Source organism: Schistocerca nitens, chromosome 1, assembly GCF_023898315.1.
Source record: "Schistocerca nitens isolate TAMUIC-IGC-003100 chromosome 1, iqSchNite1.1, whole genome shotgun sequence".
Taxonomy (NCBI): Eukaryota; Metazoa; Arthropoda; class Insecta; order Orthoptera; family Acrididae; genus Schistocerca; species Schistocerca nitens.
In genome coordinates, this window is record NC_064614.1 from 1,000,848,084 (window position 1) to 1,000,865,775 (window position 17,692).

Consider the following 17,692-nt stretch of genomic DNA (forward strand, 5'->3'; position numbering starts at 1 on the left):
AATTACATAAAATGAAACATGAGTAAAATTCTTTACATTGTAGTCCGATTTATTTCATAATTGCTGGCAAGTAATAAAATTTCCGTGTTCACTCCTTCAGAGTCTGTTATTGTTATTGAAACATCTAAATTACGTCAGATAGCTAAAACTATTTAAATTTTCTAAAAATTTATAAGACGCAAGAAGAGACGTGCTGTATACACCTATTAGTTGATATGGCTTAAATATTTTTATCTTTATATTATATCTCCCTTTATTAAAACATAATAGTATATTGTTCATCATATTTACTAAATATATGTCAGTCAGATGCAAGGTTGGTGCAATTTAGCTATTCTACTATAGATATAGGGGGGATACTAACCTCATTATCCATTAAAACCTATTTTCCTTGTAAATTCAAAACAACCAATATACTGAATTGCTGTTAATAATACTGTATATGCATCTGAGCTAACGTATCATGGAAGAAGTGCTGTTGGTTCAGAATTATAATCATCATCGTACTTGTACAGTATTATGCAAATGGCTGCTACATATTGGCAAGACGGCAGGTGTTACCTCCCCCACCCCTTTCGTTTTTCCTCTCCTCCCCCCTTTTTCCCCTCATCTGCGCAGGTCCCCCCCCCCCCCCCCCCCATCTTCCCTCGGCTGTGGTGTGTCATCTTCGTGCTGACATGTTAGTGCAATGTTTCCAGTGATTGTTAAGTTGTACGTCTTTCCCGAAGTGTTGCAAACGGACGGACATCATACTGTCGCTGGGTGTGTGTGTTTTCTTATACCTCTTGCGAACAGAAACCAGATTGTCGCCGTGTTGTTTAGTTGTCTGTCTACTATTTTACTTGTCTGCTTCCTGTATATTTTATTAGCACCACCCACCCTCGTTTTATGTTTTAACTTCCCACAATTTTCCGCCGTTTTACAATTTAAGTCACCGTTTTATCGCCTACTTTTACTGCTCGTTATCTTCATATGCTTTAAAAATTCGTTAAGCTGAAGAGCAGCGTACTAAGCTGCTACTAGCCCGCCCCCATTGGAGGGAATCAAAATTCAATAAAGGGAAAAAAAGGGGAGCGGTGTTACCTCGTTCACCCTGAGTCAAGCCCTACTGTTTCCCAGAACCGTGCATTTTTCATAACAACCTGATCATTAATCAGGTTGCTGTCGGTATTTTTGTGATGGCAGAAGATATCGAGCTCCTCCAGCAGGTCGAGGAACCTGCCCTTCTCGCAGTTCTGCAGCAACCTCACATTGGATGTCAAAGTCGCCACCTTATGTTTTGTTGTGAGTAAATGTACAGCCATACTCGATTTCTCCATGGTATCTTTTCCTCCCAATGCGACGTGTTCCCCAAATCTGATTTCCAGCCACTTTCCCGTTTGGCCTACGTAACAGTCTCTACAATATGGGCAATCAATTTTATAAACTCCAGAAGCATGAAATATGTTTTTTACGTCCACAGAGTGTTGCAAAATACATCCTAAGTTACTTTTGCTACCAAAAGACACTTTCATATTGTACTTTCGAAAGATAGTTGCAATCCTAGTGCTCACTTTCCGTAGTAAGGTAAGCTGACAAACGTAATATGTTCTTTAGAAGCCGCATTATTATTGTAAAGCGTGATTCTATTTTTGTATTTATTAGCTATATTCTTATATATAGTACCTGCAAAGTCACGTCGATAGTTATTTACTTTTGCAATGTACCTTATTGTTGCCATTTCCTCATCGTATTCGTCTTTTGACAGCGGAATTTTAAACAGCTGACTGAAAGCAAAATTAGGAAACGCCTTAAGTTGAACTGGGTGGTCTGAAGTAAAATCCACAATCCCATCGGTACAAGTCTCATTACGAAATATACCAAATGTGTGCCTGCCATTTTCATTTCGAATTGATAGATCTAGAAAAATAATAGATTTACTTATTTCAGTCTCACAAGTACAGTTAATGGTTTGATGCAAATTATTAATTTTGGCTACTATGGTGTTGATGACATCATCGTTACCCTGTATTAGCAGCAGTGTGTCACCTACGTACCTAACGTAGTACACAATTTTGTCCGTTAACCAAGGATTTACAAAGAAGAATATGTTTTCTAGATAATTAATAAAGATGTCTGCAAGCATTCCCGATGTTGAGCTCCCCATCCTGAGACCATCTTGTTAGAAATAAATGTCCCCATTAAATTTAAAGTAGTTAAACTTCAAAATTATGGTAAGTAGCCCAATGAATTCATCTGCTACTTATTTCCTCTCTAACTTCTCCCTTCAAGATTCTATTAATATCGTCATACATAAACGCTGAAACTGATGGAACTTGTCCGATATTTCTAATATAGTGGTAAATTATTTGCTTTCAGAAATAATTAAAACACTTAACTTGTTCTTTTGTTCTGTTTTTGATAACAATTTTTGATGTCATTGTTTTCAACTACTTTAGAAGCCATTCTTTTAATTTTGCTAACAGAGATTTCCATATTGTAATCTTTTTTCAGGAGTTTCTAACAACCCTAGCACAACAAAGGTCAGCATTTAATAACGATTGTGGTGTTGCTCACGCTGCCTAATACTGCATTTTCTGACAACAACGGTCATATTATGTGGCAGGTGTCATTAGAGCATAGTTAATAAAGTCATTTCATGTAATAATAAATAAACTAGTCACTCATCTTTTTGTGTTTCCCACGCTGGTCTCGTCTTAAAATCATGGCTCAATCGTTGAAAATCTAGGTGGTTATGATTCCAAGCTCGGATGCAAAGAGGCCTAGGTTTTATTCTGCTATATTCAAAAGTTTTGTAGATGCGCTTCACGAACCATTCTTGTAGCTTACACTTTTACTGGACAACGGTGATGTAAAAAAAAAAAGTCAGCACTCCGAATTTAAGTTACAGTTCCTTTTAATTGCTTTTATTGCAATATCACGTAACACACAAAACATCACTTCACAATACAAAACATACTTGAAAACATCTCTCTCACAGTCACTGTTAAAGTTCACATTTTATAAGCGGACTACGTTATGCGCCTGTCCAACATGATGTCCAACACTTGACTTTCTCAAGGTCCGACTCTCTAACAACTCAACAATTAACTAACTATCGCTTACGCGCCCAAAAATCAGAGTTACAAGTACGTCAAAGATCATAATGACAAAAGAAAGAATAGACATAAGAATAATATCATTGCAGTATAAACATATCGATGTATCACAAATGAAATCAAATCTGAATGTTGTCTCAGAAATATGTCAACTACTTTGCAGAAACACAGTAGAATATAGCTGGTATCGAGAGGTTCAGGTGAGGTGCCGTAATGGTTGCGTAATTCAAGTACCATTAGAAGGTGCACGTTGCAATTTCTTTTCATCGTCAAGCACAATAAACTGATTGTCTGCAAAAATTTAGATGCTTATGGTTCCGTACCATTGTGTCTATAGCCCTATGTTTCCAGCTTATTAAGACGTCCTCAGTGTATGTACTAAATAACGTCGATGATAAGCTGTACCTTTGTCTGACACCTCGTTTACAATGATCGTATCTGAAATTCCTGCACCTGACGTAACGTTGCGTGAAAAGTGGAGAGTCCTCTGATAAGTTGACGGCGGGCTGTGTGTGGTGTGCAGGAGGTGCCGCGAGTGGTGTTGGTGTGGGTGGTGGCGCGCGGCCTGGTCGGGCTGCTGACCGTCTTCCTGGTGCCCATCAGCATCGGGCTGAAGGTGGCGGAGGACGGCGTCAGCCACCTCTTCGCCGCTCACGCTTTCCTCGTCTTCGGCGTCCCCGAGATAGGTAAGTCGCGCAACTACGTGCTGCAATATACAGGGTGATACAAAAAGGTACGGCCAAACTTTCAGGAAACATTCCTCACGCACAAAGAAAGAAAATATGTTATGTGGACATGTGTCCGGAAACGCTTACTTTCCATGTTAGAGCTCATTTTTATTACTTCTCTTCAAATCACATTAATCATGGAATGGAAACACACAGCAACAGAACGTACCAGCGTGACTTCAAACACTTTGTTACAGAAAACGTTCAAAATGTCCTCCGTTAGTGAGGATACATGCATCCACCCTCTGTCGCATGGAATCCCTGATGCGCTGATGCAGCCCTGGAGAATGGTGTATTGTATCACAGCCGTCCACAATACGAGCACGAAGAGCCTCTACATTTGGTACCGGGGTTGCGTAGACAAGAGCTTTCAAATGCCCCCATAAATGAAAGTCAAGAGGGTTGAGGTCAGGAAAGCATGGAGGCCATGGAATTGGTCCGCCTCTACCAATCCATCGGTCACCGAATCTGTTGTTGAGAAGCGTACGAACATTTCGACTGATATGTGCAGGAGCTCCATCGTCCATGAACCACATGTTGTGTCGTACTTGTAAAGGCACATGTTCTAGCAGCACAGGTAGAGTATCGTGTATGAAATCATGGTAACGTGCTCCATTGAGCGTAGGTGGAAGAACGTGGGGCCCAATCAAGACATCACCAACAATGCCTGCCCAAACGTTCACAGAAAATCTGTGTTGGTGACGTGATTGCACAATTGCACGCGGATTCTCGTCAGCCCAAACATGTTGATTGTGAAAATTTACAATTTGATCACGTTGGAATGAAGCTTCATCCGTAAAGAGAACATTTGCACAGAAATGAGGATTGACACATTGTTGGATGAACCATTCGCAGAAGTGTAGCCGTGGAGGCCAATCAGCTGCTGATAGTGTCTGCACACGCTGTACATGGTACGGAAACAACTGGTTCTCCCGTAGCACTCTCCACACAGTGACGTGGTCAACGTTACCTTGTACATCAGCAACTTCTCTGACGCTGACATTAGGGTTATCGTCAACTGCACGAAGAATTGCCTCGTCCATTGCAGGTGTCCTCGTCGTTCTAGGTCTTCCCCAGTCACAAGTCATAGGCTGGAATGTTCCGTGCTCCCTAAGACGCCGATCAATTGCTTCGAACGTCGTCCTGTCGGGACACCTTCGTTCTGGAAATCTGTCTCGATACAAACGTACCGCGCCACGGCTATTGCCCCGTGCTAATCCATACATCAAATGGGCATCTGCCAACTCCGCATTTGTAAACATTGCACTGACTGCAAAACCACTTCGTGATGAACACTAACCTGTTGATGCTGCGTACTTATGTGCTTGATGCTAGTACTGTAGAGCAATGAGTCTCATGTCAACACAAGTACCGAAGTCAACATTACCTTCCTTCAATTGGGCCAACTGGCGGTGAATCGAGGAAGTACAGTACATACTGACGAAACTAAAATGAGCTCTCACATGGAAATTAAGCGTTTCCGGAAACATGTCCACATAACATCTTTTCTTTATTTGTGTGTGAGGAATGTTTCCTGAAAGTTTTGGCCGTACCTTTCTGTAACACCCTGTACGTGTATGCTCACAGGGGTGCACATTGAATAAAATAGACGCCATGTCATTAAAACTGCAATACCAGGAAGCATACCGAATGCAATTTTACACATTGTGTATATTCAAAATAGTAGTAAGTATGCTTCATTAAATTTGTCGCTGATTTGAAGGTGCACACCGAGCTGCCACTCTGACAGCAACAATGGCTCTAAACTGGCTGCGCGTCGAGACGAAATGAGTTGGGGTGCCACTCTGTTCCAAGCTCCTTCAACTCTTAGACAATGTTCATCAGTCGGAGTTAATGTCTAGTGCTTTCGCGCCAGTCTCTTGGCAATCAACGACTGGATGTTTTCAGTCCGTGAGAGACCTTAATAACTTGCTATAGGGGAACAGTTGAACACCACAGGTATCGAGCTAGGTTTTGGCAAGGTGGACAGCACGCAGTCTTACGTCTATTTTTGAAAGTTGACGCCACAAAGACCCTGAAGATACGGCACAGCCACCAGCCTAATCATGTCAGAAATGTAAGACCTGCTGCCCAAATCACCGGCTATCGAAACAGATGTTATGGTGAACCTTCCTGGCAGACTAAAACTGTGTGACGGACCGAGACTCGAACCTTTGCCATTCGCGGACAGGTGCTCAACCATCTGAGCTACCCAAGCCCGACTCACCATCTGTCCTCACAACCTTACTTACGCTAGTACCTCCCAAACTTCACAGAAGCTCTCCTGCGAGCCTTGCAAGACTAGCACTTCTGGAAAAAAGGATATTGTGGAGACATGGCTAAGACACAGTCTGGGAGATGTTTCCAGGCTGTATGGACGGGTCTTGAGTCGTGCTTGGGTCGCTCTCAGCCTTCAGCGGCGCAGCGGTTCTGACGGTATTTACGTCTTTGCAGCACGTGTACGCGAGAGATGTTTACGTTAAGTGTGTAGCGGTATGCCGCGGTAATACATACGACGAATCATTGTCTTGTCGTTCCGCAGATGGACAATGAAATACAGGTTTGTTGACCAATATTCGACCGAAGACTTAGGAGATAGAACGTTATTTACGGGACGAGACAAAAATCGAACCTGACTTTCTGGTTGGTTTACGGTTACCTATAGTCAGCACCGCGGTCTGTGTCAAGGTCGTCAGTGAAGCGACATGTGACGAACTAATGCTCCGACACTGACTTGGACTTCGTTTCTGTCATTCGGACAGGAATGTTGGAGCGCCGGCTTTGCTTTCGAAGTGCCAGAAGAAATGGTGACAGACGCCTTGCATCCTTACGGAACGGCTCTATATCATGTAACTGGAAAATGAGCATGTTTCAAAATGTATCCCGTCCTCAAATACGGGTGGAACTACGAAAACATGTTTCGTCATACCTGGTTGTGAAGTGATTGTCATCAACGACGGACAACCAAGAACGTGCTCTGGGTGTGGGAAGAGAGGACACGTATGTTCTGAGTGTATCCAACGAATGTTGTTACAGCTGCCACGTATGATCCAGCACTCACACGACATCCGATTGTGCACCCTGTAATCTACGTTGAGGCACTACATGTTGACTTAGGCCGCGCTACAGAAACGTACCGGAACGTGTAGTCAGAGGCACATCGTGGCGAACCCCAGAAGGAAGACGTTGCGCTGGTCCACCTGCAACAGTCGCAGGACGCCCTCTCTTCGGTACCGCTATCGGGCATGCTGACCTCTGATTCCGAGGCTCAGCAACGGAAACAGCGATCACCAAAACGCCGGAATAATTGCCGCCTTACGGTGGAGAACGACCAACCAGGTCCACCAGACAATGCTGAGGTGTTTTCGGTTGGAGAGCAAACGACCACGGATACAGAAGAACTTCCTAGGGTGGATGTAGGCTTGGCCAGCGGGACGATAACACGACCTTCCCATGACGATGCTCCAGGAACAGCAGAGGAGTCCGATCGACAGCAACAGGATACTGGGAAGGCTACTGTGCCTAAAAGGCACGACAACGATGGGACGCTGGGGAAATGGTCACAAGACCCACCCCCGTGAGGAACAGATGATGATGGAGATGTTTGACCCGAAGAGAGCATGGAGTAACGGCAGACCATCTGAGGGGACGGCGGGGGACTGTAGAAAGAAAGCAGCCTGAAAGGTGCCCCATCTCCGCTGACAGCCAAGCAACAATCTTATCGGATAGGGTCTGTTAACATCAATATCATTGGGACTCCTGTAAAGATCAAGATGCTCAGTGACATGATAAGGGATGCAGACTTAGACATAGCGCTGTTACAGGAAGTTCGGGTGCTTCCTCCCCCCACTGTTACAATGTTTACTGCTTCCTGTGTGACGAGAGAGGCGTTGGCACTGCGATACTGTTCAAGGAAGGGATGTGTGCAAACGGAGTATTTGCCTTCTGCCCGGGGTATGGCTGTTACCATATGTGGAATACCTTTGATCAATATATGCACCCTTAGGTTCTGATAAGAGAAGGGCAGAAGCAGATTCTTACGCCCTTGGGGTGACACCCGTTGTTCCAAGGACGATACGATGCTTGGATATTCGGCGGACATTTTAACTGTGTGCTGGACAGGAAGGACCAACATCCTAACTGTACTCCTAGCCAGGAATTTCTGGAGCTGGTCAACGGGATGGAATTAGTCGGTACGTGGGTACTGGATTGGCAGGTACAAAATTATATGGGTCTCCTAGAAGGTAAGGATTAATTTGACATAATTACCGAGATATAAATTTTTTTCTAGCCACTCCGCGAGCCGTTTGGATCGTATCTATGTTTCAAGAGAGTTGGCGATGTCGACGGTGGACGCAGAAATTTGGTCGACCGCGTTTATAGACGTTGAGGTATATAGTTGGACGATTACCCTTGCTGGACAGCAGATACGGAGGCGGAGGGTAATTGGAAGATGAACGTCTCCCACTTGTGAGATGCAGAATGGCGAGTCATGGTGGAGGACACGTGGCATGGCTGCCTCTGTCGACGAGATTCTTATGGTTTTGTCTTACAGTGATGGATCGAGTGCGTGAAGCCAACTTTACGAAGGACTTAAATAGGTTATGGGAAAGAGATATATCGACGGCAGCACACAACCTCTGATTTTTACTTCACGGCCCTCTGGTAACTGTTCGCTCAATCACCTTCACCAGTACGCCAGACAGCCGTTCACCGAGTCAAGGCGAAGCTGATACAACTTGCGATGCTAAGGATGGCGGGTGCGATGGTACGCGCGAGGTCGCAGGACTGCCTTCCCAACGAAGTTCCCTCGATGCTTTATGTGATAATGGAAAGAAGAAGGAGACGAAGGACGTTAATTCATCAGCCAGATCTCGGCGACGGCCGTCGTTTTTCAACACAAAAAGACATAGAACAGGCGTTCACGGACCATTTTAGCAGATTGTATGCGAGCAACGGGATGGGCCACTGGTAGCTCCTAGACGAGACTCCAGAGGGGGGAAGTGGACGTGTTAGGAGGAGCTGGAGGAAGCGATTACACAAGATGCCTCCAACAAATCCCCAGGCCTTGATGGATTCCCGTTGGAATTTTACCTTCTAATGAGCTTCTGCGGCAAAAAATCCCTGTTCCCGTAGAAGTCACGGAAGGGCTCATGATCCCGATACTTAAGCCACGTGGTGGCTAACGACCTTGTGTTATCGCCCCTTGACCCTACTTAATAGTGACTACTAGATCTTTATGCGCATACTGGGCAGTCGTATCGCACCAAAACGTCGCTAGCAGATCAAATACACACCGATCAGACTTCCACGGCGGCATCAGTAATATACACTCAGCCTTGGTAGACCATCGTGACGTCGTCGCCCTCTCGGCTGCATGCCGTCTCTGGGGGGCTGTAGATTTCGATCATGACTTTGGTCGGGTAAATAATGTGCACCTCGCTGCGATGGTGAGCAGGATGGGTGTCTCGCCAGTACTGACTACAACAGTGATGCGTCTTTTACACGGCGCCCGATCAGAGATGGTGATCAACGGAGGGAGAACAGATTATTTTAAGATCTTAGGATCGATCAGACAGGGTGGCCTCTTGTCGATCTTCCCATATGCGATCGCCTTAAAACCGTGCCTCGCAGGCCTTCGTCGTCGACTTACCGGGATCTCCCTGTGGCATCTATCATTCAAATGTAGTACATACGCGGATGACATTGTGGTCTTCGTCCGGAATGAGAAGAGACTCATTCAGCACTGGATTGACTACAGACGCATGGGATGGCAGCTGGCAGTGAGGTCAGATTCCGAAAATCACAATTCATCCATGTGGGGTGTGCACTAGAACTAGGAACGGAAGGATCCTTATCTGTGTTGCAAGCCCTCCGATGTTTGGGTATCACCTTTCGTAAGGCAGGAACGGCTGCGGACAACTGCCGAAGGCTACTGCTCAGAGTTCGCACGTCAGTACGACTCAACGCCCTATGGTCGACGGATATGCTGCAGCGAGTATCACTCGTGAGCCTTTATCTCGCACACATGATGTGCCACCTGACACATCTACCCTTGCCGAGCATGATGGCTAAGAGTGTCAATCTAGATATACTAGGGGTGAGTGAAGTGGAAAGAAGACAAGAATTTCTGGTCAGATGTTCATAGGGTAATACCAACAACAGCAGAAAATGGTATAACGGGAGTAGGATTCGTTATGAATAGGAAGGTAGGGCAGAGATTAGATTAGATTAGATTAGATTAATTATTCATTCCATAGACCCATAAAAGAGGGAATCCTCCTAGGTGTGGAACATCTCAGATAAACACAATACAAAAATGTAAATAGAAAAACTTGAGTTTCATTAATTTTAATGATCCTCAGTCAATAAACAGTAAAATTATGTACATGAATTAAATTTAAACTTCTAATATTTACAGGTTTAATACTTACATCTGCTTTCATAAAATCCGTCATTCAGACAATTGCTAGTTTCTTGGCTATTGCAACCAAGTATTGTCAAAAATTAAGGTAAATTATTCATTTCAGTGGTATTCAGTTAAGAACAGTCAGGTTATGTGCAAGATTTAAAATTAAACTTCCACTATTTGTAGACATAAGGCTTGCATCTGCTTTCCATACATCCATCATTCACACAGTCGGTAGTTACTGGGCTGTTACAACCAAGTATTGTCAAAAATTGAAGTATAATAAATTTCCATTAAAATGGTCTACTGCACTTGCTGAGAAACTCATGGATGGAATAGGAGTTGGCCACCAAAAATTCTTTTAAATTATGTTTAAATTGTCCCTTGTCTGAAACTAAACTCTTAATGGTTGCTGGTAACATATTGAAAATGTGCGTTGCTGAATACTGGACTCCTTTCTGAGCAAGAGTAAGTGATTTTAAATCTTTATGTACATTGTTTTTATTCCTAGTATTGGTACTGTGTACTAAGCAGTTAGTTCGAAAAAGAGATGTATTATTTACAACAAACTTCATTAAGGAATAAATTTTCCGAGTAGCTGTCGTTAATATGCCCAATTCTTTGAATAGGTTTCGACATGATGTTCTTGAATTTACACTACTCATTTATTATACGCTTCTGTACTCTAAAGATTTTATCTCTGTTTGTGGATTTACCCCAAAATATGATACCATATGACATAATGGAGTGAAAATGAGCAAAATATGCCAGTTTTTTTATATTTATATCTCCTATGTCTGACATCATTCGCATTGCAAACACAGAGTTGTTTATGCGCTTTAGCAGTTTGTTAGTATGTTGCTCCCAACTGAATTTATTATCAAGTTGTAATCCCAAGAATTTTACACTCTCAACGTCTCCTATTTGCATGTCATCATATTTTATAGACACACCAGAAGGAAATCTCTTGGAAGTTCTGAACTGTATTTAGTGGGTCTTTTCAAAGCTTAATGACAGTGAATTGGCTATGAACCATTTATTAATGTCAGTAAAAATTTGATTAGCTGCCCTTTCTAAATTTATATTTGACTTACTATTTATTGCAATGTTTGTATCATCTACAACTAAGACAAACTTGGCATCTGGTAATATAACAGATGACAGGCCATTAATATACACAAGAAACAGTAGTGGACCTAATACGGAACCTTGGGGAACACCACATGTAATTTCTTCCCAGTCAGATGATGTCTGATTGCCTACTGCTGAAGTCTTACGTAATGACACCCTTTGTTTTCTATTTGTAAGATATGACTGAAACCACTTTGCAGCACTACTAGTGATACCATAATATTTTAATGTACTTAAAAGAATGCTGTGATTCACATAGTCAAATGCCTTTGACAGCTCACAGAATATGCCAGTTGCCTCTAATTTGTTGTCCAATGAACTATGGACATTTTCGTTGTAAGTGTAAATAGCTTTCTCAGTATCAGAAACCTTAAGAAACCAAAACTGTGACTTTGACTATAGGTTATTTTCATTAAGTTGCTTAAGTAGACACTTGAACATAAACTTTTCAAAGACTTTTGAAATAGCCAGCAAAAATGAGATCGGTCGGTAATTTTAAGGAATTTCTCTGTCCCCTTTCTTGTGGAAAGGTACCACTTCAGCATATTTAAGCCAGTCCTCGAATGTTCCTGTGACAAGTGATTGATTACACAAATAAGATATGAGTAAGCTCACATGAACACTCTATTGTTAACTTTGTTGATATGTTATCATAACCATTAGAATGCTTTGATTTCAAGGACTTTATGATGGATTCTATTTCTTTGGGTGAAGTAAGTGTCAATGCCATTTTACTGAGGTTGCTTGTGTGCACTGGTCTCAGATATTCCATTGCATTATTTACTGAACCTGACAACCCCATGCTATCAGTAACAGAAACAAAATACTTGTTTAAATGGTTTGCAACACAACATGCGTTTGTTACCAGGGTTTCATTTATTTTTAGAGCTATTTGTTCCTCCTTATTTCTGGTCCTACCTGTCTCTGACTTAACTATATCCCATATTGTTTTTATTTTATTGCTGGATATATTTATCTTCTTCTCATAATGCAAGTGTTTACATTTCTGGATAACCTTCTTCAATATTTTGCAGTAATTTTTGTAATGAGCTATAATACTAGTATCAATGGTGAAACTTCCTGGCAGATTAAAACTGTGTGCCCGACCGAGACTCGAACTCGGGACCTTTGCCTTTCGCAGGCAAGTGCTCTACCAACTGAGCTACGAAAGCACGACTCACGCCCGGTAATCACAGCTTTACTTCTGCCAGTACCTCGTCTCCTACCTTCCAAACTTTACAGAGGTTCTCCTGCGAAACTTGCAGAACTAGCACTCCTGAAAGAAAGGATATTGCGGAGACATGGCTTAGCCACAGCCTGGGGGATGTTTCCAGAATGAGATTTTCACTCTGCAGCGGAGTGTGCGCTGATATGAAACTTCCTGGCAGATTAAAACTGTGGTAGAGCACTTGCCCGCGAAAGGCAAAGGTCCCGAGTTCGAGTCTCGGTCGGGCACACGATTTTAATCTGCCAGGAAGTTTCATATCAGCACACATTCCGCTGCAGAGTGAAAATCTCATTCTAGTATCAGTGGTGTTCCTATGTGTCAGATAGAGTTTCCTTTTTGTCTCACATGATATCTTTATCCCTTGTGTGATCCATAGTTTGTTATTAGACCTCTGCTTAATTTGAGATACCTTCAGGGGAAAACAATTTTCAAATAAGGTGCTAACTTTATTAATGAATGTTTTGTAATTTCCATTTGTGTCTTGGATGCTGTAAACATCCATCCAATTAATTTCTTTGAGCAATCTCCTAAATTTCTCAGTTTTTGACTGTTTTATTGGCCTTCTGTACTCAGTTCTGATAGATGTTTTACCCTGACAATTTTCAAAATTTAATGTTAGGTGTTGCATATTATGGTAAGATAGCCCATTTACTACTGGCTTTGTAATGTGGCTTAGTTGCCTAGAATTGTCTATAAATATATTATCAATGGCTGTCTTAGAACATTTGTATATCCTAGTTGGGAAATTTACAGTAGAAATTAAATTGAATGACAATGTAACTGATTTCAGTAACTGTTCACTGACAGTGTTTTTCGGGACATCTATATTAAAATCACCAGCAACCACTAGTTCTTTGTTTTTTAATTTTAGATCAGATAATAAATCTTCAAGACCGTTTATAAACAGGTTGAAATTTCCTGAAGGTGCTCTGTATATGGCTACTATTATAGAGGACCTATTATGAAATACTATCTCTGTTGCACATGCTTCTAAGTCCTGTTCTAAGCAAAATTTATTAATGTCAATATTCTTAAATTTAAAGCAGATGTGTGTTACTGTGAACAGTTTAGTGATAGGGGTGTTCTTATCAGAACTTACAGCTACACAACACCGACAACGATAGTTCAGGTATACATGCCATCGTCGCAAACTGAAGATGAAGAGATAGAGAAAGTGGATGAGTCTTTTGAAAGGGTAATACAGTATATAAAGGGAGATGAAAATCTAATAGCCATGGGAGACTGGAATGCAGTTGTAGGGAAAGGAGTAGAAGAAAAGGTTACAGGAGAATATGGGCTTGGGCCAAGAAATGAGAGAGGAGAAAGACTAAATCAGTTCTGTAACAAGTTTCAGCTGGTAATAGCGAAAACTCTGTTCAAGAATCACAACAGGAGGACGTATACTTGGATAAGTCCGGGTTATACGGGAATATTTAAGTTAGATTACATCATGATCAGGCAGAGGTTCCGAAATCAGCTACTGGATTGTAAGGCTTACACAGGAACAGACAAATGGTTCAAATGGTTCAAATGGCTCTGAGCACTATGGGACTTAACTGCTGTGGTCATCAGTCCCCTAGAACTATTTAAACCTAACTAACCTAAGGACATCACACACATCCATGCCCGAAGCAAGATTCGAACCTGCGACCGTAGTGGTCGCGCGGTTCCAGACTGTAGCGCGTAGAACCGCTCGGCCACACCGGCCGGCAATCAGCTTAACAGCTCATGCATCCTGGTTGCTTACAAGAATAATATATAGAAGAATGGAAAAGAAAATTGAGGTTGCGCTAGATGACGATCAGTTTGGCTTTAGGCAAAGTAAAGTGTCCAGAGAGGCAATTCTGAAGTTGCGGTTGGTAATGGAAGCAAGACTAAATAAAAATCAAGACACTTACATAGGGTTTGTCGACCTGGATAAAGCGTTCGACAATATAAAATTGTGCAAGATGTTCAAAATTCTGATAAAAGTAGGGGTGAGCTATAGGGAGAGACGGGTCATATACAATATGTACAACAGCCAAGAGGAAATAATAAGAGTGGACGACCAAGAACGGAAGGTGTAAGACAAGGATGGAGCCTTTCACCCCTACTACATTCTGTACATCGAGGAAGTAATGATTGAAATAAAAGAAAGCCTCAGTAGTGGAATTGAAATTCAAGGTGAAAGGATATCAGTGATACGATTCGCTGATGACATTGCCATCCTGAGTAAAAGTGAAGAAGAATTATATGATCTGCCGAACGGAATTAACAGTCTAATGAGTACAGAATATGGATGCCCGCCCGGTTAGCCGTGCGGTCTAACGCACTGCTTTCCACGCGGGAAGACGAGACGGTCCCGGCACATATCAGCCCTGAGGATTAGTGTAGAGGTCCGGTGTGCCGTCCAGTATGTGGATGGTTTTTAAGGAGGCTTTTTCCATCTACCTCGGCGAATGCGGGCTGGTTCGTCTTATTCCGCTCCAGCTACACTAGTCGTATGTCAGCGATTGATGGCCAAACACTGTCTCCACGTACGCGTACGACATAATTACTCTACCACGCAAACATTGGGGTTACACTCGTCCGGTGTGTGACATTCCTGTGGGGGTCCACTGGGGGCCGAACTGCACAATAACCCTGGGTTCGGTGTGGGGCGGCGGTGGGGTGAGTGGACTGCTGTAGCTTGTTGTGGTGTTGTGTACCACTGCGGGCTACGGCGGGGACGAAGCCCCTCCTTCATTTCTAGGTCCCCAGTTCACCACAATACAATACAGAATATGGTCTGAGAGTAAATCGAAGAAAGACGAAGGTAATGAGAAGTAATAGAAATGAGAACAGCGAGAAACTTGATTGTCAGGGTCGATGGTCACGAAGTAGATGAAGTTAAGGAATTCTGCTACCTAGGCAGTAAAATAACCAATGATGGACGGAGCAAGGTGGTTATCAAAAGCAAACTAGCAATGGCAAAATGTGTGTGATGCCTTATGGGACTTAACTGCTAAGGTCATCAGTCCCTAAGCTTACACACTACTTAACCTAAATTATCCTAAGGACAAACACACACATCCATCCCGCGCGGCAGCAATGGCAAAAAGGGCATTCTGGCCAAGAGAATTCTACTAATATCAAATATCGGCTTTAATCTGAGGAAGAAATTTATTTAAATTTCGAGTGATCGATTTCCTGGAAGGGTCGGACGACATATCCTCTTCATTCCCAAGCAAACATTAAATGTACGAGTGGGCTACTGTTATGTCAGCTGGCTTGTGTTAATGCTAAATAATAATTAATGACCCCAAAATACTTTTTGTAACCGTAGTGAATTTCTTATAGATGGTTTCATACATGGTAGCACAGGACTTGAACAGGACAACACAGAACTGTGCACCTTCATGTATTCTAAAAAAAAAAAATTTGCACATTACTCATATTCCTCGTATTTACTGTAGATTTCAGGATAGGACAAAATTGACGCTTGGTATCAATACATTCAACAGTTGTAAGAAGACAATTCAAAATACTATAAAATGTACCATAGCAAAATTTTTCCAAGTTTTTTGTTTTTCCTGTTATTATCACTTGGATGAGTATTCGGTTAATATTAGTTGTCCTGACTTACTTGTACTTTTGTGGAATGTGTATAGCAACTTCTATTAACAGTCAAGCAGAGGAACACTTTGCACTGCTAACACTGTACAAAGGTAAGGTCTCTGCAGCCTTCTGCCTCGGATTTTGACCTGTTCTTCTAAACATGGGAGTCAAGGCTGATATGAAGCTAAAAAAAATTCGTACCACCTCCACTGACGTAAGCCAAGTTAGCACGGAGCCCTGAAGTATCATATATGAAGTACTTATTTCAATGGTGGTACGAGCCCATTTTTGTTCTTTCTGAGGTACAGTGTCCTAAAGTTAAATGAGCGCTGAAAAATCTGCAGTTGATACCAGAAATATTCAAGTATATACAGGGTGTTACAAAAAGGTACGGCCAAACATTCAGCAAACATTCCTCACACACTCCATCTTGAGGCTGAAGCTCACACTTGTACACGTATTTGCTCTCAAAGAAATTTTTTGTGGAAAACTACTACAAAACAGACTACGGATAATCAGACAGAACCGTAGAAAACAGATATGATACAAATATTATTACACTCAACCAAAAAAAAAATAATTGAAACAAAGAATAAAGCAGCTTACAGAATAGGTAGTATACGGAAAAAAACAAGAATTGATGACTAAACACAGAAAAAATTAAAGACAATCATTACAAGCCGGCCGGGGTGGCCGAGTGGTTCTAGGCACTTCAATCTGGGACCGCGCGGCCGCTACGGTCGCAGGTTCGAATCCTGCCTTGGGCATGGGTGTGTGTGATGTCCTTAGGTTAGTTAGGTTTAAGTAGTTCTAAGTCTAGGGGACTGACGACTTCAGATGTTAAGTCCCATAGTTAAAAAAAAAACATTACAAACACAGACAAACATCACACGTCTTGTATTTATTCACTGACATGTCAAGACTGCAATTCAATTTATGTTGGACAGACAAGTAAAAGTTTCAATATTAGGTACATGAAACATGGAGAAGCAGTGAAAAGTAATAACTGTCATTGTACACTGCACAACACAAAGGAAGTGTCACTTTTTTGCAACTCAGTAATTATCTCCCTCTACGACGAAAAAGTTTGAAATATTGCTCAAAGGTGGCTATAATATTCCTCTGTAACGGTGCAAAATCGTGGCGCCCTGTAGCTTTTAGCTTTACATAGAGAGCCCGTGAGAGGTTCCTAGGCACGTGCAGGCAGGCAACATCTTGACATTCTTCAACTGAGTGGCGTCTCAGACAGAAATTTGTCGACCAATGTGAAAAAAAGGCAGAGCTCAGAAATTTATGTGATGGTTAAGATGAGTTAATGATGTCATATTGGTACCAAATTCCATTACAATTCTATCCAACGCTACCACACGATGCCGGCCGAAGTGGCCGTGCGGTTAAAGGCGCTGCAGCCTGGAACCGCAAGACCGCTACGGTCGCAGGTTCGAATCCTGCCTCGGGCATGGAAGTTTGTGATGTCCTTAGGTTAGTTAGGTTTAACTAGTTCTAAGTTCTAGGGGACTAA

General features: G+C 42.3%; 1 protein-coding gene across 1 annotated transcript in view; it reads left to right on the forward strand.

The window, feature by feature from the left end:
• The window catches only part of LOC126237859 (uncharacterized), an 89,889-nt gene that overhangs the window by 53,618 nt on the left and 18,579 nt on the right, over positions 1–17,692 (forward strand). Inside the window, exon 6 of the mRNA XM_049947753.1 lies at positions 3,622–3,784. Coding sequence (XP_049803710.1) covers positions 3,622–3,784 — 163 coding nt within the window. The remainder of the gene's footprint in view (positions 1–3,621; positions 3,785–17,692) is intronic.